General features: G+C 46.2%; 1 protein-coding gene across 1 annotated transcript; it reads left to right on the plus strand.

Moving 5' to 3' along the window:
* Positions 1 to 275: 275 nt before the first annotated feature.
* PXDC1 (PX domain containing 1) lies at positions 276 to 26,054 on the plus strand. The gene is made up of 5 exons (XM_075706200.1): positions 276 to 531; positions 14,433 to 14,524; positions 14,803 to 14,920; positions 18,808 to 18,919; positions 25,937 to 26,054. The coding sequence occupies exons 1-5, from the start codon at positions 276 to 278 to the stop codon at positions 26,052 to 26,054; spliced, it is 696 nt and encodes a 231-aa protein (XP_075562315.1).
* The last annotated feature ends 215 nt before the right edge of the window (positions 26,055 to 26,269 follow it).

Below are 26,269 nucleotides of genomic sequence, written 5' to 3' on the forward strand. Positions count from 1 at the left end.
AGGGGGTGAGAGCCGCCCCGCTCGGCGGAGCAGGGGCTGGGGTGCCCGGGCCGGCCCCTCGCTGCGGGCCGCCGTCTCTGAGGCGCCGGGAGGCGGCAGGGCCCCGGCGGGCAGGGCCGGGCCGGGGGGGGGGGGGCCGTGCGGCGGGTGGCACCCCCCTTCGCTCTTCCTCCTCCTCTTCCTCCTCCTCCTCTTAACTTGGCCGCGGCGGGGCGGGGCGGTGCGCTTCGCCCTCCGCCGGCGGCGGGGGATGCGCGGGCGGCGGCGGCGGCGGGATGGCCTCGGCCGTGTTTGAGGGCACCTCGCTGGTGAACATGTACGTGCGGGGCTGCTGGGTGAACGGGATCCGGCGGCTCATCATCAGCCGCCGGGGCGACGAGGAGGAGTTCTACGAGATCCGCACCGAGTGGTCGGACCGCAACATCCTCTACCTGCACCGCAGCTACTCCGACCTCGGCCGCCTCTTCAAGCGGCTCCTCGACTCCTTCCCCGAGGACCGGCCCGAGCTCTCCCGCTCCCCCTTGCTCCAAGGTTTGAGCAGCCTCCGCGGGCTCGGCCCTCGCCGCTCGGCTGCGGGCGGGCTGGCAGCCGCTCCCCCGGGGGTGGCGGTGGCGGTGGCGGGGGGGGAAGCGGGGTGAGGAGCCGGAGCCGCTGCGGGACCGGACGGGGCGGGAGGCTGGGGGCGGGGGGGGGGCAGGAAAGCTGCGGGGCGATTTGCGGTCGGAAACTCCTCCCGGGCTGTTGACTTCTGTTGTATTTATTTGGTAAATACGCGGTGGGGGTGCAGGGCTGCCCCGCAGCCTGGGGGGGGGGGGGGGGGCGAGCCCCGCGGGGTCCGGGCTCCCGCAGGAGGGAGACCCCAGCCCCGCCTCTGTGCCCAGCTCCGCGGGAACGGGGGGGGGGGGCTCCGGGCTGGGCTGGGGGGGACAGAGGGGTCCCTGTTCCCGCTGCCCCTCCCCGCTGCCTCCGGCCTCCCCGAGGCTTCCCGAGGGAGGGCTGCTGGCAGGAGAAGGGCTGTAGCTGAAAAATCTCCGCATGTTGGTATGTTGTTTGCCATAAGGAGAGGGGAAAGGGAAAAAAAAAAAAAAAAAAAAAAAAGAGGCAGCGGCTCTTGCCAGTGGACGGAGTGACTCTGGGAGCTGGCATAATTCCTCGCATAACTTCTGCAAAACAGGGGAATTGCACCAGCGGTTAGAGCCGTGTTTTCTCTTTTCGTTTCTGAAGTGGATTAACCCCACTCGGGGGATGTTGCCCATGCTCGGGCCTCTCTGTGCAGAAGTAGAATGTACCCGTTAAGCCGTCTTGGGGTTTGGTTTTAATTTGTTTAACGTTTGGGGGGTTTTTTAGATGCGGTTACGTGTTTTGCTCTAACATATTTCAAGTGTGTAGAGTGAAGTGTGTGAGCGTCCGCTCACCTGAAAATGGATGTGCGCGCAGCACTTCCAGTCTCCCCGGTTGTTTGAGTAACCACATAAATGATTTGACTGAACAGGAGCGGGGAGAAGCTGGTTGTCTTGTGAATGTTTTCCTCTGTGAGAGGATGGAGAAGTTCTCCGCTGCTCTCCCTTCGCCTCGCACCTTGCTAGGGTGACCCTCCCCTTGCAGAGGGTCTGCGTTTCGACGTTCTCGGGGCTGGTTCTCCACCCTGCACACCGCTTGCAGATCCACGGGACTGACTCCTGGTCTGGTGGCAGCGGGCTCTGGTCCCTGCGAGGGGAGGCAGCGCCAGCGGCTCCCTCCCGGGCCGACTCGCCGAGGGTGCTCTCCGACGGCTGCTTAAAGTGGGACGGGTCTTTTCCTATTGCCCTGCCAGATCCCTGACCGCCGGTGGTGGGGCGGGGGGGGTGCGTGGGTGCCTCGTTTAAAAATGCTGATACCTTTCCTTATCGTCTTCCCGCCGCGATCGCGGGAGCCCGCAGCCCGTTCCCCGGCGGGCGTCCCCCGGCGCCGGGCTTTTCCCCTTCCCGCTGCGGGGGGGTGGCAGCGGGGCCCCGCCGGCGCCGAGGATGCTCCGCCGGCACTCGCGGGCCCCGAGTGCCCCCTGCAGACGGCGGGGATGGGCGCAGGGCACCCGGCGTGGCGGCAGCCTCGCCATCCCCTTGCCGCCCGCTCCGGGCTGCGGGGTGGGAGATGCTTGCAGGCGCTGGGCGCCGGAGGGGGGCTGTCGCCCCCCAGCTTGGGTGCAGGCTGGGAATGGGGGAGTCCTCCAGCTGTTTCTGCAGATCCTGCCCCCCCCCCCTCCCCCAAGACCTGCTGTGAACCTGGCACAGCGTGCTTATACAGTGTCTCACGCAATTAGGTTGCTGACCAGGGTTCTAAAATATTGCAAAAATTCACTACCTAGATGCCCTACCTAAAGTACTCCGAGCGTGATTTTTAGTAGTGCTGAGCCGCAGTAAATTCTAAATAACATGGCCTTTAAGCGTATATGGCATCTGCCCCTGGCTTTTGAGGGTGCTGGGTAGGTCTGGAGCAAGCCTGCCTGTGGCCTGCAGGGCACAGCACCTGCCAGGGTCACTGTGACTAAAATTTGACTTCCCAGGGTGCCAGTAGTCCTTGTACTTGTTGGCTTTATGGGGCTCTGAAGAGAAGCCTGGCAGCTGGGCTGGGGTGTGTGCTGGGTCTGGCTGCAGATGGACTGGGTCCTTGCTGGCCCTGGCCTCTTGCCCCCCACAGCGTGCTCCCTCCCCATCACTTAGGCACAGGAGCCCCTGCACATCCTAAAGCCATTCTCATTCCTCAGCACCTCTCTCAAGCAAGCGTGGTTCCTCTCCTGTCTCAAGACCTGCCACAGCTTTTGCAAAATGTTAAAACTGTTTTCACATCTCTCTGAGGCATCGTTTGTTGCAGTCGGAGCCAGATGGGATGATAGCTCCTTGTACTGTCATTATTTGACAGTCCCAGGTAACATACACCATTAGTGCATGAGCAGCTGGGAAAGAGTAAGCATCCTCAGCCTGCAACACTCAATTCCTGCCTAAGACCTGGAGCCAGCAACCTTCACTTACCCTTGTCTCAGGAACAAGCGTACTGACTTCAGTAGAATCGGGAATGAGCAAAGCATCGGCCCAGGATTTGAAAAATCGAAACCCAATATAAGCAGATCATGGTCTTTTCGCCTTGGAGAGGGGTTGGGGCTAACTTTGCAACAGAGACAGAATAAAAATCAGGAATAGTTTCTAAGCAATCACAGCGTGCTTTACAAGTTCAGTAATACTCTGTTTAAAATTATGCTGTGCCTGCTCTAAAGAAAATTACTTTGCAGAGTGTGCTTCTCTGCATAGAGAACACTTCATCATACCAGCATTTTGAAGTGACTGGCCACAGCCTTGTGTAACTTTACAAAGTTGAAACATAAAAATCTTATTTAACTAAGTGACACTGACGCAAAACTTTGGATGTAAGAGGAGATTGCATGGGACATGGCTGGTCTTTACAAAACTCATGGGGTAAGCATGGTTTCTTAATGTTCTGTTTAAAAGCAGATGTCCTGCTGCCTACAGTGAAGCTCAATACACTTAACCCAACAAAAACACCTGACAAAAGCACACTCTTGTGTGTCTTAGCATTCAGTCATATACGTTTGTATTTTTATATACATACAAATGTATATGCATATGTATGCAAGTTTGTATATGTGTGTGTGTTTATCTTAGGCTTTCTGAAAGGAGGTGAATATTAGCTGTGCCTTTTATCTGGAGGAAGCAGTAAAATGTTGCAAACCAAATTTGCATTGCATTGAAGGACTCCAGAGTCCCTACAGATCTGCCTAAGGAGCATTAAAAGGACTAGCATTATCCTACAGCTCAATCAAGCTGCAGTACATTACATTTAAGGGATATGGTTGAGGAGTGAAAGCTTGAGCTATTTGATGTTATTAACTTTTTAAAAGAAGATTTTTTTTTTAAACGTCAGCAATATTAGAGTTGGTTTTTACTATTGTTGCTGGTTTCAGCAAACAGCTCATACTGAGCAGGAGTGCTCCTTTTCTTGCTCAGCAACAGCAAACCATCCTCTCCTTTCCTTTCTACACTCCTTGTCCCCTTGGACTGACTTCCACAATGCTCTCTGTCTCCATATTTCTTGGAGCTGCTGAGTGCTGTGAGATTACAGAGGAGACGATGGGAGGTATAGTTTTCTGCAGTGGCTGTTCATCTTACCCTTTCTTTGATATGAGAAGAAGGGAGGTCCTGGGGAGAGTATGTCATTCACACAATCTGTTCTTGTCTTTGATAACTGATAAGAACGTGTGGCAAAGTGCACTCTCTGCCTCTGGAGCGTACTATGATGCTAAGGGCCAAGGACATTCAACAACACAAAGCATCTTACTAGTGAGCTGGTAAACAAGGTTAGATATGTGCATACCTGCAGGGTGACTAAATATGATTTCACTGTGATGTTACCAGTAACTTGCTGGTATTTTATTTGTGTCTGCAATGTGCCCATCCCTTGCTCTAGGCAAATGCACGAAAGAGGATCACAGAAAAACACAGGCTAGTTCATTCTTAGCAGAGCTAGAACACAGCCTAATGTTACTAAACTGTCTGTTTCTATATGCAAAATAAACAGCTTTTGTATTTAAATCAGTCTTCATGAGAAAAGCAGCACTATGGACTTAGAAGCTGACTTAAAATTGATGATTTAGCAATAGTTGCAACAGACCCAATAGACACTGGAAGTGAAGTGTAAACCTGGAAAAGTATTCTCCCCGCCCCCCCGCCCCCCACCCCATTTTCTCTAGATATTACTTCTGAGGGGTTCTCACCGAAGATTTAGCCTAGGTTCTCATCTAAGATTTACCCAGCTTCAGTGCAGTCAGCAGTCAGATGCCTGCGTCTGACTTCGGTGTGGGCAGGATCCTTAAGTGCTGGACAAGGAAGCCTGAAGAGCACGTTAGCAGCCTTTCAAAGTTGGGGTTTGTTTTGCCCTTGGAGTGGCAGGGTGGTTTCCGTCAATCGTCCTCTGCCACTGCTTCGTCGCCTTTGTCATCAGAACAGAGGCTCAGATGCTCTTCCAATGTTGCTGTTCATATTGCGTCTACGTGTAGCGCCTGGTCCTGCTCTGACACTCTGAGCCATCAAGTCAGAAACTCTCTTCAGTCTTACAGATTTTTTTTTGTTTACTATATGGGCCCCCTCTTCCCAAAGTGCTCATTTTCCTCCCCTTTCCTTCTTCCCATGCCTCCTCTGACTCATTCTCTGCTGTCATGGCCTTTTTTTCCCCTTGCTCTCCTTTCTGTTATTTTCTCTCTGCTTCTCCAAGTTGCTTTCCCTGAGCCGCTTTCTGTTCCCTTTCTTTGCCTCCAGGTTCCCCTGACCAGCTTGCTGCCATCTGTGGTTATCTGTGGCTCTCCAGAACTTTTCTGTTCCCTTACTCCCTTGCTGGCCCTCAACCTCTGTCTGTCTGTAGAAGTTTTCCAGTAGTGGTGGAGATTTCCTGTAGAAACTTCGCATCTGTAGCTTGTCTCATAGCGTAGAGGTAGTCACTTCACTTGCTGCAGACCCTGAGCAGGCTCCCTCCCAGACAACTAACGCTGAGCTCTAGCTCTGAGGCTTGTGCCTGCCCTCCGGCATGGTTGCCTCATGTGGGAAACAGATGATCGGCTGTTTTCTGTATCCGAGTGGCTGTGCACCAGGAAGCACATGGGGAAGCAACTCCAGGGCTGCCGTTGGAAGGACTTGCACAAAGCAGAAGGCAGATCCTGAAGAGCCGGCCCAGGAACATTATGTTGGCTTGCAAATGTCGCATTCATAACTTAGGGTTTTCTATATGCTGCATTATAGTGTTGTTGTTGTTTACAAGACCATCTGGGAGTGTGATTTATGAGAAGAGGGAGCTCCACAGAAGCAGCATAGTGGTTTCCACAGACAGCAGCTGTTTTGGTGCTGTGACAATACAGATAAATACACTGCATCTATTGTGCACTTTCCATTGTTGACATTGTCAACAGTTCATTAGTGGAGCTTGTTCAGAGCCTCTGTCTGGCAGACAAAGGATGCAGCTCTTGGTTATCAGGCTCTAGCAGTGCTGTATAACCAAAATTAAGTTTGGGGCTTCTGGGTTTGTTTTTTATTAGCTGGATTTCATGGTTCATCGGTAATGATGGAGAAAAATGAATCCTGGCTGTGTCGTTATAAAGCTGGGCACAAAGTTACCTTTTTGTGGTGGACCGAGGCAATGTGTCTGAGAGGCTTTTGGTGGAAAAGAATGGAAATTAGGTTGTTTTTTTATTACAGTTCTCAGCTGATAAGAAACCAGCGCTAAAAATGGTTGTAGGAGCTTGCATTTTTCATCAGGCTTTGACTGCTTTGTTTGCTTTTATCTTGTGCTTCTTTGACGTCTTTTTGTTTCTTGTGGCTCATCAGGCATCAAGACAGGGAGCTCTGCGGGGAAAGCCTGTCTGCTGAGTTTTGTCACCAGGAGGTGCCATCTCCCCTCCAGAGATCCCTTAACTAATAATACACGTGTGGAAAACCCATCTGCTGGAGGGTCTCGACTTTCCAGCTTTTAACTTGTCTCCTGTGCTTTTGCATGGGTATTTGGGTGCGCCAGGGTCCTCAGGTTGTCATGATCACAGCCCCTGCTCTGGGGGATTTCAACTGGGCAGTTGTTTGGATAGGAATTTATCCATATTTTTACATCTGCTGCATATGAACTGCAAAAGAAGGAATGGCCTGTGTTAGAGCTAGGTGTGTGCAGTACAGGCAGGGTTTTGAAAGCTATCGTTCTGCATCTAACAGATTTCTCTCTGTATCTTCAGCATGCTTGTTGCTATCTAGTGGGGCTTCTAAAAGCATGGAGTGACTTAGAGGCACTTTATGTACTCATACGTCTTAAAAAAACCTGTCCCTGTTTTGTTCCTCAACATCAAGTTTAAGGAGGGCAGCACAACATGTAAAAAATTTCAAAAATCTACCTCCCTGCACCCCTATTCAACTCCATCATATCCTTTTAGCTGCTCCCCGAGTAATGCCACCGAGAAGGAGCTTGTCAGTGATATTGCATAAATAGTAAACCCTTTGTAAAGGCTTTAGAGACTGTAGTGACTCTTGTCATGTGAGGTGGATGGATTTCCCATGAGGGGAATTGGCAAGTGTGTCTGCCCCAAGAGAGGGGTGTCACAGCATTAGGCAAGAGGCATCGAAGAGGAGTTGCCAGAGCTGCCAAGCTAAGTCAGACCAGTGCCGTAGCTAGCTCTGGAATCCTGTCCCTAACAATGAGAACCAGATGCTGCAGAAGACAGCATAAATAACCAGCAGAGAACAGAAAAGTGACAGTCCTGGTCTCCAGTAATTTGAGATCTGATATCCCTGATTGCCTGTAATTATCTGCCCTTCTCTGGATCTTATCAAGTCTTTGGACTTAAGCATTCCTGTGGTGTTATTTCTGCAGAGTTATTGAAGAAAAGTTGTGTGAAACAAGCTTTCCCATCTGCTGTTTTTTTGAATTTCCTGTCTTTACATACCACTGAGTATTCCCTTGTCCTTCTAACAACCTTTTATCCTATTCTCCTCTGTCAGAGAGGAGGCCGCTCTAAGTGGGAGCTGTTTTGGCCTCCTCAGAGTCCAGTCTAAGATGGTTAATGCTATAGATCCCAGGCAGCGAGGTTCAGGGAATGTACGTCTGTGGGGAGGAGAGATGCTACCCAGGCAGCTGCTGGGGCAGAAGAGAGGCACTGTGGCCATGAACCAGGGAAAGATACCAGCTGAAGTGGTATTGAGAAGAGCCCAGTTCAGTGGAGGGAGGAAATGGGAAGCAGTGCAAAGGAGAAAAACAGCAGAAATTGTTGGGCTGAGTTGCCACCTTTCTGCCCTGGTCCATGTCCCAGCTGGGTAGCTTCAGTTCCTGCATGATTCTGTGGAATATCGGTCCTTGGCGATATTCAGAAGTCACCTTGATGTGGTGACATGACACATCAGCAGCCTGATCTGACTTTGAACTTGATCCTTCTGTGGATGAACCAAATGACTGCCTGAAATCTCTTCCATTGAACATTATTTTGTGATTTTTGTGTAGCTCCTCTTGTGGCCGGGACCTTCCTGCTATTGCTCCATCTGCATCCTGAATTGTGTGTGTGTGTGTGCACATGGGTTAGAACATATCTGAGGGAAAGAAGGAGGAATGAGGGTACAAGATAAAGAAGATTGAGCACTGCAGTGTTGATGAATACTGTAACTGGGGAAAAGGAACATATCTCCTGTTGAAGCCATACAGTCTGGTCAGGAGAGTAGGGTAGCAGTCTTCTGTGCAAGACAGCTTATGTGTCTTTTCTAAAGATTTGAAATCCCTAACTGCTGCTCATGGGCTTGTGCAAAGAGATAAGGATGGGCTGAAGATCTGAATCTATAGGCCTTAAATCTTTCTTGCAGTGTGGGTTAGCAGAACACAGTAAGATTTCTCCCTGGATTTATTTGCTACTCCTTTCTCCACTTTGGTATCTACTCTGCAGTCTTCCCATAAGGGATGGAGAGAGGATTAGGTGAGGAGGGCTCAATGCAATATTTTAATCTTCATGTACACACTAAAATACACAGCATTGAGGAGTATTGCCATTCCATCTTGCGCACATCTTCAGAAAGTTGGCTTCTGCTCTTGCTCAGCCTTCTATACATATTGAACTGATTTTGAGAAAGTAGGAGATCGCTTGGGCGTTCTTTGTTCCTCTCCTGACCGCAAGCCTGAAGTGGAGTCCTTCAGACTGGAGAAATAGGGTTTGCCCACAGTTTGAGATCATATATACACAGTGACTTACACATAGCAACACATCTCCAGAAAAACAGACTTCTATGTGTCATCAGTGAGAGATGGCATATGAGACGTACTTGACTTAGGCATGAACTTGCTCTTGCTTGGAAGGCACTAGAGGATCGTTGAGACAACGTGCTCATTGTGGACACCGACAGTCAGGACTGCACTGTGATTTCATTACGAGCCATGGAGCACATGCTGCGATTCCTGTCCCGCTTCGTTTGGTAGAAGCATGCAGCATGTTCTCTGCAGTTGTCAAAATGTCATTAGTTGCAGAGTTGGTGACTCGCATGGCAGTAATAGGACAGGCATACCAAGACTTGTATGTTGACATCAGGAATTGGCTCCCAGTTCGTTCTCCTCCTCTGCTGAGCTCGTTTCCTGCTCGTTTGCAGCTCTGGGCCCCTCTCCCACGCCGCGAGCTGGCGTGCCAGGTACGCAGCTGCTGGCCGGCTCTTTCAGCCTCCTGCAGCTGCTCCGGCACCAGAGTCTCAGAGCAGGAAGGATGCTGCAGGCCTCTGGTGCTGTTTGTGCCGTGTTTTTCCAGAGACGTGTTGCTATGCGTAAAGTTGCTATGTACGCGTGGTCGCAAACTGCGGGCAAATCCTCTTCATCCAGTCTTAAGGACTCTGCTTGGGGCTTTGGGTCAGGAAAGGGGCAGAGAAGATGTCAAAGGGATTGCCTCCTCCTTTCTTAAAATGAGGTCGCTGACTACGGGGGTTGTGCGCACAGCAGAACCCTGCTAAAAGCAAATATCCTGCTACCCTGTGTTAGGCAGTGTGCCTGTATTGTCCCTCCCGTCACCCAGCGTGTGGGCTCCCTTGTGCACAGGGTGAAGAAATCCTCGAGTTTTGTGGTATTTGGCAACATGGTTTGTGGTAAAAAAGGAGCTGGTGGGGCTCCAGTTTACCCCAAGCCCTATAAACATAGGTGTTTATAGCATTTAAATCACTTGAAATGATAGTCGATTGTCTGAGCACAGTACGGGTAACAAGACAGAGAGGAAAGTTTTCCCGGGAGGAGTTTGTGCATGTTTTCCATTAGCAGTCAGACAGGGACCAGGGCAGAGGAAAAGGCATGAGAATAGCTTTTCACCATGACCTCATGAAGAGATTTCCCAGCTCTGAGCTCAGCTCTGTTGCACGACTGAACAAGTGGAAGAAAGTGCAACTGGTTCCAGGCTACTGGCTGCTTTATTGGTGTCTTATTTTATAGCAAACTGCCTGAATAACGATTCTTGGGCTCTAAAAGCCCCAGATGGAAAAAGAGATATGTATTTGTGTTCCATGGGCAGAGAGACAACAGCCTCAGGACTTGTTGTAGCTGCTGTACGGATGCTGCATACATGGCCAGTGAGTCCTGTGAACTTCAGATGCATCCAGCTTGTGGTGCGTTGGTGGCAGGGTTAATGAACGTCAGAGGTGCTCGGGTCTGTCTGCACAGTCAGCTGGCATGTGCCTCATGTCTGTTTGTCCAGGCGTTTCCGGCATCTGGAGATCCTACACCAGCCTCTGCCTTTTTTTTTTTTTTTTTTTCTTTCTTTCTCTCTGCCTCGTCAAAGCTTCCAAACAGGAAAAAGATGACAGGCAGGGGAGAAACACCCACAAAGTGAAGAATAGAGATGGAAAGCTGCGGTGCAGTTCTGTGTCCCTTCTTTACAAAAGTCCTGATTCCTGCTCAAACTCAGTCGGGCTACTTGCATGAATATGTAGTGCCTGGGTGAGAAAGGTGTTTGAATTGGGCATCCTAACCTGCAGTCTCTTGCTTTTTCTGCTAAGGCTGGGGGCTTCCTGAGGTTGAAGCCTTTGACAAAAGCGGTTCGAGGTATTTCCCGCTGCTCACCTAATCGTGCTGGCAAAGCCGAGGCAGCCCTGTGTTGCGGTGTGGGAGAGGAAATGAGTTGCAGGGGAGGGTGCGAGCACCTTAAACCCATGTTGCCACTGGAGACTTCACCTCGAGAAACCACAGCGTTACATATGTGTTGTGGTCGGTGACAGCGGACAGTTTAGCGAGTGCTGAAAGGGAGCGAAAGGAGGGATTGGGGTCTCCGCTCTTCCCGGCTGCTTGGGTAGGCGGTGCCTTGCTCCGGGCAGCGTGGCTGTGGGGCTGTGAGCAATCCCTCGGGCTGTGGGATCATAGGCTACGACTAGCCGAAAACCACGAGGGCATCTGTTAACTCTTAAAAACAGACTTGTAGAATTAAGATAAAGGAGGGCCTTACAAACTTTGTGGCTATTGCAGAAGAAATTACAGGGTTCGAGATATATATAGCCAGTTAAGTGGTTTCTGTGTGTTTGGACTGTAGACGTATGAAAATGAAGGCTTTGGCCCAGCCAAACTGAATTCCCTGCACAGGGAATTCATGTAAGGTCAGCAGCTTTACACCCCAAAGCTGCACATCTGTAATCATTAAGCATGCATATAGGAAGCTGTCCAGGCAGATGTATTGCTTAACTCTCCTTCCTACGCCGTCTGCCTTTTGGTTTTGATATTACTAAAAGTTTCAGTAAGGAACATTTCTTATTGTATCAGATGTTACAAGTTGTCTGTGCCCGTTTCCAAGTCGGAGTGTGGGTTTGCATGGCTGGTGCCTTTCCAAGAGCTGGAAGGAGGAATGTACCAGGGCTGGAAATTCCTGGTGAATGCAAGAAGCTGTAAAACCTCCTACTGGGTGATCTGTGACAGTGCGACAGGCTGGCGGCCTTGTCTGACTTCTCTTGCTGAAGCACAAAAAGGCCGTGTGGAGCTGCAGACACCTTCCCTGATTACTAATGAGAGAAAATCCAAACTGCTTGGCTGGTTTTCCTCACAGGACAAATGCTTGGTGTGGTATGTGAGGTGACTTTTTTCCCTTTTTTTCCTTTTCTTTTTTTTTTTTTTCCCCTGGTCCGAATATCTTCATTTGTTTGAGAGTATCCCTCTTCCTGGTAAAATACTAGTTTCAACAGTAAATGCTTATTTGGGAAAGGTTGTGAGGTCGAGGGCAGATTTGAGAGAGAGCAGCTGAATGCGGAATGCCGGGTGGGTCAGCGATGAGGTGTTTGCCTGCAAGGTGGGAGCTGCAGTCGGGCAGTCTCTGCGCTGCCTGTGTCAGTATTTATGCGGACTGGAGCAAGACCAGCCGGAGAAGCGGAGGCACCCCACGGTAGCCGGCACCGGGGTGGCTGGCTCTGTTTTCTCTGATGTGGGCTACAGCAGGGTGACAGTGTGTTTCTAACATCATAGGTGGGTGTCTGAGCCGTGGGGCTGTTGGCAGCTTCTTTTTAGGGAAGATGAAAACACTTTTTTTGAAAGGTTAGAACTTCATTCAGATGTGGGATGGGAACATATTTGTGGAGGGGCGAAGCAGATCCACCCAGGCCTGCTCACACCCAGTAGTTAGGAAGATGAAGGGTGCTGGTCCGCAATTCAGGTCTGTAACGTCAAGCACAATCCAGCTAATACACAGTCTGTGGACCCATGCAGATGAGTTAATTTGCATTTACACTCTTTCAGAGAATTTCCATGCAAAACTACCTGGTTGTAGTGTACATCAGTCAAAGCAGGTGTCCTGGTTTTGGCTGGGATAGAGTTGGTTTTCTTCCTAGTAGCTGGCATAGTGCTATGCTTTGGATTTAGTAGAAGAATGTTGATAACACGCTGATGTTTTTTAGTTGTTGCTAAGTACTGCTTATGCTAGTCGAGGACTTTCAGGCTTCCCATGCTCTGCCAGGTGCACAAGAAACTGGGAGGGGGCACAGCCAGAATAGTTGATCCAAACTGGCCAGAGGGCTATTCCATACCATATGACGTCATGCTCAGTATATAAAGTGTGGCTATTCCATACCATATGACGTCATGCTCAGTATATAAAGTGTGGGGGGTTGGCCGGGGGGCAGCGATCGCTGCTCGGGAACTGTCTGGGTATCGGTCGGCGGGTGGTGAGCAATTGCATTGTGCATCACTTGCTTTGTATATTGTTGTTATTATTATTATCATTATTATATTGTTATTATTATCATTACTATTTTACTTCAATTATTAAACTGTTCTTATCTCAACCCAGGAGTGTTTCTCACTCTTACTCCTCCAATTCTCTCCCCCATCCCATCGGGGCAGGGGGAGTGAGCAAGCGGCTGCGTAGTGCTTAGTTGCTGGCTGGGGCTAAACCACAACAGCAGGATACGCTGCTGCCTTCCTTAATATGCCTGTTGGCATGCTCTGCTCTGCTGTCATGAGAGGGAGCGAGCTGTACTGGGGTGGGGTGGTAGCAAGGCCAACAAAAACAGGCAAAATGAGGGACTGTCTGGTAACAGGAAGGCGTCTGCAACCAGACTACTTTTGTGGGACAACCATTGAGTAAACCTGGTCGCTCCGGAGACAATCTCTTATTTGGAGCTGTAATTGGAGGAGAGCTGACAGCTTCAAAGTCACACTTCTGTCTGGAAAGTTTGTATGGGACCATATCTTGTCGCTAACAAATGACAAGGGTTGATGCAGACTGAAACTGTTTGTGGATGTCATCTTCATACTATGCGTGTTTGATGGCTTTTTCTGTACATTTGCCTTTTGAACAGGGAGATGGAGATGCACTTAGAGTTTAATGCAATTTTAGTATATCGAAGTGGTTTCTCACAGACTGCTTTGCAGATTTTTTGTTTTGATGATTTTGATTTATTGGATCTTTTTCTGCTCCAGTTTGTTTTTTTTTTTTTTTTTTAAACCAGTGAAGCTTGTTAAATTTAATAGTCTCTTAGGTATTTCATTTTCATGTGTGTATTCTATTTCTTGGAAAAGCTGCCCAAACGTAGAGTTGAAACGATGATTGGATTAAGAAAAGTAGGTTAGAAAGATCAGAAATAAAAGGGCTGCTAGAGGGATGCAAGATTTTGGGCTTTACTTCTCCTCATATTCCCCGTATGTGCATATAACCTGTGCTATATTTCCCTGAGTCTGCTAGAGGAGAGGGAAGTTATACATGTCCTGCAGGTTATACATACTAAATATGGCATTACAGTTGAGATCCCCATATTGAGCAATTCAAAATTAGAAGCATTGTAATGCATCATTCTGGACACAGGACAGCACAATTTCCATTTTAATCCCTTCTGCAGCACAGTGATAATTTCGTGATTTAAAAAAAAAATTCAGAAAGCTGTTTTGCACTTGAAGAATATGATACTGAGAAATCTTCCTTGGGCCACTCACTGGGGCTTACATTCAGAGAAATACGAGACTGCCCTCAAAGCCTTTTGTTTAGCTTGTGTTTAGTCTTTTTCTCTTATCTGTGGGTTGTGTTTTTTGGTTTTCTTGGGTTTTCTTCTGCTTTTTATTGACAGAAAAAAGGATGAATCATGGTTCTTGGAAGCAGAAAACAGGCTGTCTGATAATCACTGCTGGGAATGCTATGTAGTGAAGCTGTGGGTGAGGGAGTAGGTGGTTCTACTTCTGCGCGTCTTGCAACTCCTAAATATGATCATAAACAGCTGAATTTGTGTCAGGCTTGCAACTCTGCTTGTAACTACACCGACCTCAGTTTGGGGTACACGCTTTATCATCAGTGTTGGTTAAAAGACATTTCTGGGAGGCATGATATCTGAGGTCGTTCCACATCCTCTTGGGCGGCTGCTTCTGGCTGCTGAAGCGTGTGTGCACATGAAAGTGTGCTTTTGTCTATGCTCATGATCTGTTTACTTTGTTTCTAGGGCTCATCACAATAAAAGAAGCCCATGATATAGAAGCCAGACTTAATGAAGTGGAAAAGCTTCTGAAGACTATTATAAACATGCCCTGGAAGGTGAGTAAGCCAAATTCCACATTTAGCCCAGCTTGATTCCTCCTTGATGGTGACACGCACTCTCATGCAGATTAGAAGGTGCTGGGCTTTGCCAAACTCTAAAGAACCAGCAATTTATTGAGTATCTTGGAGAAGTGCTGAGTGCCAGAACTGTGTAGTGGCATCTCCAGGCTGTTGCTTGTCATAAGTCTTTTCTGTTGTACTATGAAGGGGTGGAAAGGGAGAAGAGGGACAAATCAAACTACTGCTGAAAATGCATGTCTGTTTCTTTTTCTAAGTATTCAAGATCTGAAGTTGTCCTCACATTCTTTGAGAGATCTCCTTTGGACCAAGTTCTAAAAAATGACAATGTCCATAAGATTCAGCCAAGCTTTCAAAGTCCAGTTAAAATATCAGGTAAGAGTTGTTAGCTTCCTACATTTGACACAAGAATTACAAAATGAAAATTACTTTATTTGTGTTCCCCTTTTTCTTTCTCCACCAGCAATTCAAAAGATAGTTTCTCCATAGTCTGCTTTATAATATAAAACATATCATTAGCCTTGACATAATATGCAACATGCATTCAGGCAGCAAAGTGCCAGATGAAATTGAAGGCTGATAAATGCAAAGAAGTGGATGTGAGGAAAGTGCTGTCCTGACTATCATCATGTATGATAGTGCTGTTACCACTTAGGAAGGAGATTTTGAGGCTATTGACACAGTTTTGTGGAAATGTAAGCTCAGTGCCAAGCAGTGAGCAAAACCAGCAGTGAAAATGTTAGGTATTATTAGGAAAGGAGGGGAGAAGAGAAGAAAGGAGCACCACCCCATCTTGAATACAGTGTGCGCAATTCTGGTCTCTCCATCTCAGAAAGGGTATAGTAGAATTTAAAAGCATACAAATAAAGGGCAAGGATTCAAATCGTTGAACAGCTTCTCTAACAAAAAAGTTAAATAAGGAATGACACTTCAACTTTGAGAAGAGATGACAAAGTGGGGATATGACAGAAGTCTACAAAGCTGTGAGTAGAAGGAGGTCAATTACCCTGTACTTCTCATGAAACAAGAACTATAGGTTATCAAATAATGTTGACAGACAACAGGCTTTAAACAAAAAAAAGAAAGATTATAATATTGTTTTGTTTCCATTCGGAGCGCAGTTAAGGAGTGGGACTCATTGTCATAGGATATGGTGGAACTGAAAGCATAAATGACTTCAAAAAAGATTTAGACAAGCAAGTGGAGGGAAAAGTAGAGAGACCTGTCACAGGTGGAGACATAGGAAGTTTCTAAACCACAGATTTCTGGTGGGTAAAATGGAGAGCAGTATTACTCTATCCTTGCCTATTGTTTCAGCCTTTCTCCTCTTCATCTTTGACTGACCGTTGTTAAAAGGTTTGTGAACTTCTGGTGTGCCTGGTTTTGTATTTCTATACTGAAACATTTTGTTTGAGCCTAATGGCAACGGCTGGTTTTGTGTCGCCAGAAGAATTTATTTCAGAGAGTGAAATACTACATATTCCTCCAAGGTGCATAAGGTGCTTAGCATGAAGCTGGTATCAGTTTTCTTAGGTACTAACAGTATACGGGTTAATGGCCAGTCAGCACATCAACTTGCTAAAGGTGTAAACAGTGTGTCTTAAGGATCAATATTAGACACAGGAGACTTTTTGTCATTGATCCTGAGCTCTGGTTCTAAGTGAACTAGTCCTCTCTTAAAGAAATACCCTTTTAATTAAATGGTTTACGAGCCCACCAGTAACTTTTTAGAAGTGTACCATGTAATACAGAGCCTCAGTGAGAAGCGTGGTCTTGCCAGCCCGTCTGGGCTGGTGCCTTCTGGCAGGGCCCCCGAGCCCAGGCTGCAGGTGCAGCACAGGGATTGCAAAGAAGAGCCCCCGGGGCCCTGCTGTGCAGGGGGGTGACGTAGGTCTGGCTTCCCGGGAGCGAGAGATGGGAGCCAACGTGTGCGTCTCACACCCTATCTGATGATGTCTTGAGTCAATATGGAAACCTCAGGTAAAATTCCTCATGTGTATGTTCCTGACATTAGTCATATTCCAAAGGCTGAATGTGGTTACTCGCTTTGCTCCTGAATGCCAGGACGTGTTCTCAGCACTGACCCTCGATAGCGTGATCACTGGTTTTGCCTGAATTATGTTGCTACCCTGTGAGACCGGAGCTAAAGAGTGGGTCCTAGCACCTGCCCATTATGAAATGAAGGATCCCCAAACTATATGCTGTAAAAATGTTTCAAAGGGTGGCTTTTGTCAGTGATACCTTGTTCTTTTTGCAAACGGGGAAATATCAAGAGTAAATGTATTTGGAATTGCGTTGATTAGAAACTGCAGTGTTGCTCTGGCTTCAGGCTTTTTGCTGTTTGGAAGGGTTTAATATAATTTTTGTGAGGGCGTGTGCCCCCTTAGGGCACACAGACATACTCTGTGCGTGTGTGACTGAATGTGTCACATGGTGGGTACAACAGAGAGAAGCTGGTCAAGATGAACCTAAATTTGGAGTGAGGGTGCCTGGCTGATGGACAGAGGCTCACAGCAAAGGGAACCCTCCTGTATGTAGAGGAGCTGTGGAAACCATGTTAGCTGAATAATAACATGTTTTAATTCTGAATGAATTTTGGTAGAGATGAGTCATACCTAATTAATTGGAGGAAGATATTCCTACCAATGCAGCTATGCAAAAGCATCTTCTGGTAATTAGTTTTACCATTTAAGTGATTGCTGCAAAGAATTTACGAACATAAGTGGAAATTTGATGATAATTGATATTTGCCTCATCCGAATGTTGTACACTGGAAATGTTTTCAGTGTCTGGTGGTGTTGTCAGTAGATGGCAGTAAATGTTAACTCTAAAGCAGTTCACACAGCAATGAAACGCTGTAACTCTTAGGTCGTGTCAAGGACACTAGGAAAAACACTGTGGTATTCATGTTAGCCATAGTGCAGCTTTCTACATGGCTTGCAGACTTAGAAAAGCAGACAAAAATGGTTTGTATTCTCTGAAAAATCAAACTGTCCCCCACATGGTCCTGTTCAGAGTGGTAGGTGATGGGGAAGAGAGAAAGGGCTGCCCTCTTAGGTGAAAGCTGAATTTGAATTTATGGTGTAAATCTTATTCTGCAGTACGATGTTGGTTCAAGATGAGTCATGACTGAAGTGTGATTCTACTGGGATTCAGTGGTTTTTACCACCCCCAAACGTATTCTACTAAAGTGAATTGCAATAAAGTACAGACTAAAAGTTAAAGATTACTTTCTCAAGGAAACTAGGGAGGTGAGTTCTGACTTTACCTTAATGTAGGAACATGTAAATGTACACTTAAAAAAATCACCTCTCTTCTTTCTCCTCTCCTGCTCATTACTTGACCTGTATAGCTGAAACTGGTCTGTTTGAAGCAAGGTCTTAGAGGTTCCCTGTACATATGTTTTGTGCCTACCATATTTTCTGCCACAGACTGATTTCCTTTTGTTTGTGCTGATAATGCAAGGCTCTAACACAGGGTCCTCATGCCTTGAGGCAGATCATAAGTCATCCCACTTAAGTCAGTGCTGATTTATATAGAGATGTACATTCATTTTGTGGTGGCCCTAGCTTCATCTAAGATTGTGTGACCGAAAGAAATCCTTGTGACTTGCCTAGTTTGCCTTTCCATGTAGCACAGACATGGATTAACTTCTCATTCACATCAAGTACTATTCTTCAATTATGAACTCTCCCCATGGTAGTAAGTCAGTGGAATTGGGTGTAAATTTTAGCTATTCTGGATTGGAGGCTTCTTACACAGAAACAAATAAGCAGAGTTGAAGGCAGTGTAGAAGATGGTATTGCTTTACATGACTTAAAGATGGTGGTTGAATTAACTTGGAAGGTTGCTTTTTATTTCCTTTTTCCCATCTTTCTGATTTTTGCTTAACTGGCTTAAGCCTGGGACTGTCTAGCAAAAATACAATTATATTTTGGTAGTGGGAGGTTGCAATATATGGATGGGCTGCCATTCTGCTAAGGGTGATGGGAATTTTGCCACTGGCAATAACAGGGCTGAAACTGGGCCTTGCTTCAAATGCTCTGGGTCATGAATTGATTACATGAATAAAAGTGTTTAAGCACTGGCAGTTTGCAGATGTAAGAATCTATGAAACGAACTCTTCATTCCTGCTTTCATGTGCAGATTTTCAATGTCACGCGTACATCTCAGTTCATAACCATGTCAATTACATATGATACGCAGTTGTTTTTCAGCTTTTTTTTTGGATTTTCATCTTGTTTTCATTCTTATCCCGACAGAAATCATGCGATCAAATGGATTTTGTTTAGCCAACACTGAAACAATAGTCATTGACCACAGTATACCGAACGGAAAAGAGAAGCACCTGGACGTAGATTCAGCAGAACACTTGTAAGTGGGGTTTGTGCATGAGTAATGCTGTCAGCTTCAGATAAGCTGTAGCTTTCCCACCCCCTCTAGCAAAATGCAATGCTCTGTCTAGGAGCAAGACTGGTACAGCTGTCATTCTGACTGGTTAAAGGTTACTGGGCCTGATTGCTAACGCTTCAAAGCTCTTTCTATTAAAATGGATAAAATGTCTGTCAGTGAGAATGATTGACCCCAAGGAGCTCAGTCCTCTGTGTATGAAAAAAAGCTGTGGTTGTTGTAGGGGTCCTGCCAGGTGAGAATAGAGTTTTTTCTTTCTCTCGTGACTGTGATGAGAGCTGGTTTGAGCCCAAATTTGGAAACTCGAACATCCTTACAAAAGGAATATCCTACTACGAAGGGTGTGCTTTATTTGGGAAGCAAAACGCCATCCTCAGAGGAGGGGAATACATCCCTGAAGGTAACTGAAGGAAGCTCAGCAGCTGCTCAGGTGCTGCAGTATTCTGGGACTTGGTGAAGCATGTGTATTTCATTAGGGAGGAGGGAAGTTAGACTAGTCCTATTTGTAAATTCTGCCTTCTAATGCATGCAGGTATTCTGGGGTCAGAGACCTGTAACCAGGAGGGCTTTCACGTAGGTCTTAAGTCAGCGACTGTATTGACAGATGGGTATTGGTGGAAATCTGCTCCTACAGATTTCTGTCATAGGAGGTGATTGATATTTCAATGAGCTTCAGGTAGTGAAGCATTTAAATATTTTTAATGAGAAACATTGACCTACTTTTTCATTAGAGCAGTCAAAATGATGGAAACAGAATACTAAAAGCCTTATGGAGGCTTTATCTTTGAATGCAGTGCTCTGTCTTGCCACATTTGAGCCGTCATCATTGCTAGTCTGTGAAAGGTTTAGAGCTTGGCAAGATTTTGTTGGGGCTGGAGTGTACCTCTGGCTCCAGTGTAATTTCTTGAAGTCTTTCTCTTAACTTATCACTTAGTGTTTTGAACCTTGACCTTACTAACAGCATTTAAGCTTATAAGCTTGTATTAATGAGGCTGAAGCGACACACTGGAGGTAAATCTCTAAGGCCAATGTTGTCACAGTTCATAGTAGATCACTCTTTAGTGCTGAGAGTGACAAATAATAGGAGCAAATTACCAAAGAAAGCCTTTTCCTGCCTTGTTTTGATTATTATTATTATTATTTTTTTAAAAAATGATTAAAAAGAATATTTAAAATCTAGTTTTTATTTTTAAAATGTGCTGCAGCCCAAGCAAAACTTACTGGTCTGGGATCAGAAACTGCCATCATCTAACTGTCGTCCCATGAAGTCAGAGACTATTAAGACCAGAAAATACTAATATGATTAAAAACTGTATGGTAGGCATGGTTTCCCAGAAACACTGATGGAAGAAATAAATCTAGGATAACAGCCTGGCTTTGTGCATTTATATTTTAACTTCCCTGAAGGAAGTTAAATGAGGAGTCAAGAAGTTAATAAATTTGAAATGTCTGTTTTACATGGTGCCGTAAATTTACCCATCCTGTAGCTGTATTTTATAGCTGAGAGGTAATAGCTAGGAGATACTGGCACTTGTGTAGCACAGCTATTTTGCAAAAATTGAACTTTTTTTAAAAGCAGAAGTTTTCTGTACTGTTTCTTTACATGTAGGTAGGTAGCCCAGAAAGGAAGCTTTAAAATCTTTCAAAATCCTATGCAGTTCCTTTTTGGTGTCTGTAAAATTAGATTTACGCGATTGGTGTTTTCTATTCAGAAATCAGAGTTAATTCCTTGTGGACTCGTATATCCTCATATGGGAACTTTTTCCTTTCGGCAACATTAAACTCTGTATGACTTTTGGGTTTTGGCTGCTGATGTGCTTGAATCAGACATTTTGCAAAGCAAACCTGTATTTTTTGGAGAGAAGCACTTGGAGCTTCTGCAGGTAGCCTTCATTCCCCAAGGTCCTACTGCACTGGTTAGCTGTTGTAGCCTTCAGTACTACCTTCCCAGTGATCCATCAGCTGAAAAGTTCTATACTTGTTGCAAAAGAAACCAAAGCATAGTTGGAGTTGCTTACTCTGTTGTTCGGAAGTAGTTGCTTTCTGCTTCCTTCATTTTCTAATTTTAGTTGGCAGTACACCATACTGTTGCAAAATGTAGGGAACCCAGTGCATCCACGTGGCATAAATAGTTCTCTTATGCATGGTTCTTGGAGTGCTCTGCAGTCCTTTTGAAAGGAAAGGTGATAAATAAATGCATTCAAACTTATGCTTTGGTTTTGTTACAGAGGTGCCTTCCCCTGCCAGGACGGTTTGCAGCTCTGTCTTTCAGGCCAGCAGTGGAGGCTGTGGCACTGGACATGCTGCCTTTTTGGCAAATTCACTCCAGTACTAGATGTGCATTTTCAGGACAGTGCTATCATTGCCACAAGCATCTTGCAGTCCACAGGACAGATTTTCACCGGTGGCGATGCAAAAGCAGCACAGAGATGGTGAAATTAGATACATAATTTTTCCAGGAAAACAAACTCCTACTCTTGACAGGAAAAGAAAGTGCTTCCCCTGTGCTTTTTAGTCTGAGATGGAAGGAGATCTGTTCAGGTATTGCTTGTACATAAGGTGATGAGAGGAGCTGGGCTGTTGTCTCACACCACGTTTACACTGGGGTTACTCCTGTGAGTTAATGAGAAGCATCATAGAATCATTTAGCTTTGAAAAGACCCTTAAGATCAAGTCCAACCTAACTGAGTAAACTTAACACTGCCAAGTCCACGACTATACCATGTCCCTAAGTGCCACATATACACATCTTTTAAATACCTCCAGGGGTGGTGACTCAACCACTTCCCTGCTTCCAGAGCAGCCTGTTCCAGTGCTTGGCAACCCTTTCGGTGAAGAAGTTTTTCCTAGTATCCAATCTAAACCTCCCCTGGTTTAATTTGAGGCTGCTTCCTCTTGTCCTATCGCTTGTTCTTGGGAGAAGAGACCAACACCCACCTCACTACAACCTCCTTTCAGGTAGTTGTAGAGAGCGATAAGGTCTGCCCTCAGCCTCCTTTTCTCCAGACTAAACAACCTCAGTTCCCTCAGCCACTCCTCATAAGGCCTGTGCTCCAGACCCTTCACCAGCTTTGTTGCCCTTCTCTGAACACGCTCCAGCACCTCAATGTCTTTCTTGTATTGAGGGGCCCAAAACTGGACACAGGATTCCAGGTGCGGCCTCACCAGCGCCGAGTACAGGGGGACGATCACTTCCTTAGTCCTGCTGGCCACACTATTCCTGATAGAAGCCAGGATGCTATTTGCCTTCTTGGCCACCTGGGCACACTGCTGGCTCATGTTCAGCCAGCTGTCAACCAACACCCCCAGGTCCTTTTCGGCCAGGCAGCTTTCCAGCCACTCTTTCCCAAGCCTGTAGCGTTGCATGGGGTTGTTGTGACCGAAGTGCAGGACCTGGCACTTGGCCTTGTTGAACCTCATACAGTTGGCCTCGGCCCATCAATCCAGCCTGGCCAGATTCCTTTGTAGAGCCTTCCTACCCTCAAGCAGATCGACACTCCCACCCAACTTGGTGTCATCTGCAAACTTGCTGAGGGTGCACTCGATCCCCTCATCCAGATCGTCAATAAAGATATTAAACAGAACTGGCCCCAACAGTGAGCCCTGGGGAACACCACTTGTGACCGGCTGCCAACTGGATTTAACTCCATTCACCACCAGTCTTTGGGCCCGGCCATCCAGCCAGTTTTTTACCTGGCGAAGAGTATGCCCGTCCAAGCCATTAGCTTCTATGTACCTTGTTTTCCTCTTCTTCCTGGTGAATATGAGCAGCAACTCTAATGCATTAAAAGAGGTTAAAATTATAAAGAAGGTTGTCTTACAGCACAAGAAGTAGGCCCCTGTGAAGGACGATGTGTCTGTCAATGTACTTTGGGGAAAAAATAGCAAGGGCAGCAGCCTGAGCATTTAGGAATCTGCATGTCCATGGTAGTTTGCAGAGTTTATTTTGGGGAAAAAGACCTGTTGGTAACAGCACAAAAGCATTTTGACTGTTGGTTGTCCTGTACAGCTGCTAGCTGTAGTAAACAGTCCTGGTTTATTTGGTTTGGTTTCGTATGAGCACTTTAGAGCAGTGCTTTGCAGACTTTGGTGCCCATGCTTCCTTTTTGGTGGCAATGAAGGCTTTCTGCGTAACCACAGCATGTGGATGCCACTGCTTTGTACCTCACATGCTGCTTGTAGTACTCTATCAGTGAGGCTGAAGAACCCCAAAATCTATGGGGCCTTCCAGTTGTAATAATCTAGTTTTATACAATTGACAAGAGAAGGAGAGCAGAATCTGAATACCTTCTTGACTCCTCTTCTGCTTTCTTTGTTCTGTCTGCCCCACTGGTATTTCATAATCTGTTGTTTCTGGATCGCTAGCAGTCCGTAAGACAGCACAATGTGATCTGTGAAGTGTTCACAAGATACCAAGTCAACTCCCTTCTGCACGTTTCCACACATGCAGGCAAGCAAACAGCCTGTAGGGAGTAGAGGAATGAGGGTAACAAATGTTCAAAGTTCAGTCTCATTTCTGTTGCGTTGTAAGTAAAGAGCATAGCAACAGCACTGCAGGAGAAAATCCGTGAGTTTCCGCTCAAAAAATGTCATGGTCCTCATAGTTAAGAAAAGAGATGAGAAGGAACCGGGTAGGAGTGTGGAAAAGAAAGAGCTGTGTCCATACGTGCAATGTATAGGATGTATAGACCATGCTATCCAATAACCCACGATGCTTCTAAAGAAAGTTTTGGGAAGAGATAGGAGTGGGAGATTGATCTGTTTGTTTATCCTACCACTCTTCTTCAGGCCCTCTGAAATACCTGACTCTTAGGGCTCTCTAGGGTGAGGTCAGAGGGATGTCTGCAGTTGCCTCACTTAACTAAAGGAGTCTAACTAGTTCATGTGTAGGTGAGGTGGAGTTTTACACCAAATTGTTTTAAAGCTTCATCTGTTTATCTGCTATTCAGAGCTGAAGTATGCCAGCATAAAAAGCTGTTAGAGACACATCCTATAGTCAGAGCTAGGTTACGATTTCTTTTTCCATCTTGTACAATTTTTCAGTTTCTATTTAATTTTTTTCTCACTCTGTCAGAATGAATGCAAGTTCTTTCCAAATATTAAAGAGAGAGCGTGAGAAAAAGAAATTTGACAGTTCTTCAAGTCCCTTACTTGAACTGAGATGAGATTTAATCCTTGGCCTGCACTGACTGCCTTTAACTGCTAGGCTATCTGGGAAGAAGCAAAATGTTTTCTTACTGCAGATAGTCAAGCCTCCTTGGAACGGGAACGTGCATAACTGAGGAAAGCGTAGGTTTTTACAAGTTTTGATACCTTCTGGTTGAGAGTAGGCGTGAGACAGTGGGTAATCCTTGCAAAAGTTCAGGTTATAACACAGGAGTTAGGAAGTGGGAAGGAAAATACCAAAACAAATGAAACTAAATTTGGGAATCTCTTTATATTCGGATATTCTCTCCTTGTCAAAACCTAAATGTCATGCCATGGGGAGGACAGCAAGGCTCTGGAGGAAGGACACTGTAGTTACTGTTTCCTATTTGTGTTAGAGATTTGGCCTCATACAAAAGCCAAACCCAGAGAGGGTACCTGTGAAGTGAAAGGGTGAGAGTCCAAGTTCAGACGGGAAACAAAGGCAGTTTCCTTTCCACTTTTGTGTGGGAACTGAGGCATTTCATGTTGCTGCCACATGCTGCGAGCACAAAATGGAAGGATGTGGACTTCAGCGGCATGATTCACTCTTCCAGAGCTCACTTTCTGCTTCCTTACTTCCTCACTAGCAGCTTTGAAAGTCAGGGGTAACAAGATGATGTGTTTGCATGCACCATGGTTCTCATTGGCCTGTGGTTTACCCACATACACATGGGTGTGGGATGGAGGAGGTGTGGATGGGATCAGCTCTGAGTACTTTCTGTGAAGATTTTCCCATACCACAGTGAAAGCCGCCTAGACTCATAAAAATCTCATTGTAGAAGTATCCAGAATCACCTGACAAGAAAGGCTATGTCCCAGGAAATCATTCATTCATTAGTAGGAGGGGAGCCCTGGGGCCTGAAAACAAATCAATGATGTTTTTGATCCAGCTCATCTTAAATGCAGTGTGGTAACCAGGTGTCATGTGATATGAAGTTCAGGTATTATAATGACAAGTGCTGTGAAGAGTCAGTGTCATACCAGAGAGGAGTCATAAAAGTCCCTTTTACTGAAGGTAGCTATCTAAAGAGATGAGAACTTGTTCTCCTAGTATGCTGGGCAGCTGTGTTTTAGCACAATTTTAAAAGGGAATAGCCATCCTGTTTTACTGAAAGCAAAATCTTCAGCCCATTCATTTCCATAGGTTATAAAGAAACAGGCTTTCTGTTTATTTAAGGACATGGAGAGCAATGGTTTCCATTTACTTCTCAACTCTCTCTAGGAAGTGTTGAATCTTGGTTTATGAAAGTGACAGTAGATGCCATTGCTGGTGTCTCCAGCAGGTTATGCTAGCATAATGATATGCAGGCTGATGTCAGAGAAACTATAGCTTTGTGATTCATAGTTGAACTGCATGGACCTTCCTTGACAACTTCTAGTATGAATTCAAATTTCAGGCTGCCAAGAGGGAGTGAGATACTGAAGCTTTGGAAAAAGAGTTGGGACTAGATCTTTGTCTTGCAAACTGAGCTTCACAAAGCTGAAGCTGCAAACCAGCATTAGAAATACTTCTACTGCAACACTGCTCTGGTGTGAAGCAAGTCCACATATTGCATTTCCTCAGAACTTTTAACTTGCAGTACCAGCAGAAGTATTCTTGCCTGCAGCCATTTTTCCAAGTAGTCCACTCACAAATGTCTTTTCTCAAAATTTCCAAGGGTCAGTCTGCAGATATCCTAGCCTTCTCTCTCTCCCTCGGTACTTTTCTTCCAATTCCTTTGACTTTGATATTCTAAATGAACATTAATGACTTAATGCCTTTTGGTGGTTTTTTTTTTTTTTATTTCTCCTTAGGTTCGAAAGTGTTAGTGACTTTACCTCAGAGCTAGAAGACAGTGATGATCCAACAGCTTATGTCACCAATTTAACGTACTACCACCTAGTCCCATTTGAGACTGATATTCTGGACTGAGGCTGCGCAGTGATGCAGTCAGCCAGCATCCAGCCGACCTCTTCGTCCATAGGCTCTGCTATCTCCGGCGTTGCATCTCTGTGAATAAGGCTGTGCGGGCAAGACCAACAGCAGAGAAGTTGTAGCAAGTACACCACAAAGCTGGTTTTGTAGTCTGGCCCTCCGTTGTGTGTTATGGAGACATCTTGTAAGGAGGTAACTGCTCCGATGTTGAC

This window comes from Pelecanus crispus, chromosome 2 (assembly GCF_030463565.1).
Source record: "Pelecanus crispus isolate bPelCri1 chromosome 2, bPelCri1.pri, whole genome shotgun sequence".
Classification (NCBI taxonomy): domain Eukaryota; kingdom Metazoa; phylum Chordata; class Aves; order Pelecaniformes; family Pelecanidae; genus Pelecanus; species Pelecanus crispus.

Coding starts and splice junctions, on each gene's coding strand:
- PXDC1 (XM_075706200.1), top strand. CDS start 276: ATGGCCTCGGCCGTGTTTGAGGGCACCTCGCTGGTGAACATGTACGTG. Junction 14,921..18,807: donor AAGTCCAGTTAAAATATCAG/GTAAGAGTTGTT, acceptor TTATCCCGACAG/AAATCATGCGATCAAATGGA. Junction 18,920..25,936: donor GTAGATTCAGCAGAACACTT/GTAAGTGGGGTT, acceptor ATTTCTCCTTAG/GTTCGAAAGTGTTAGTGACT.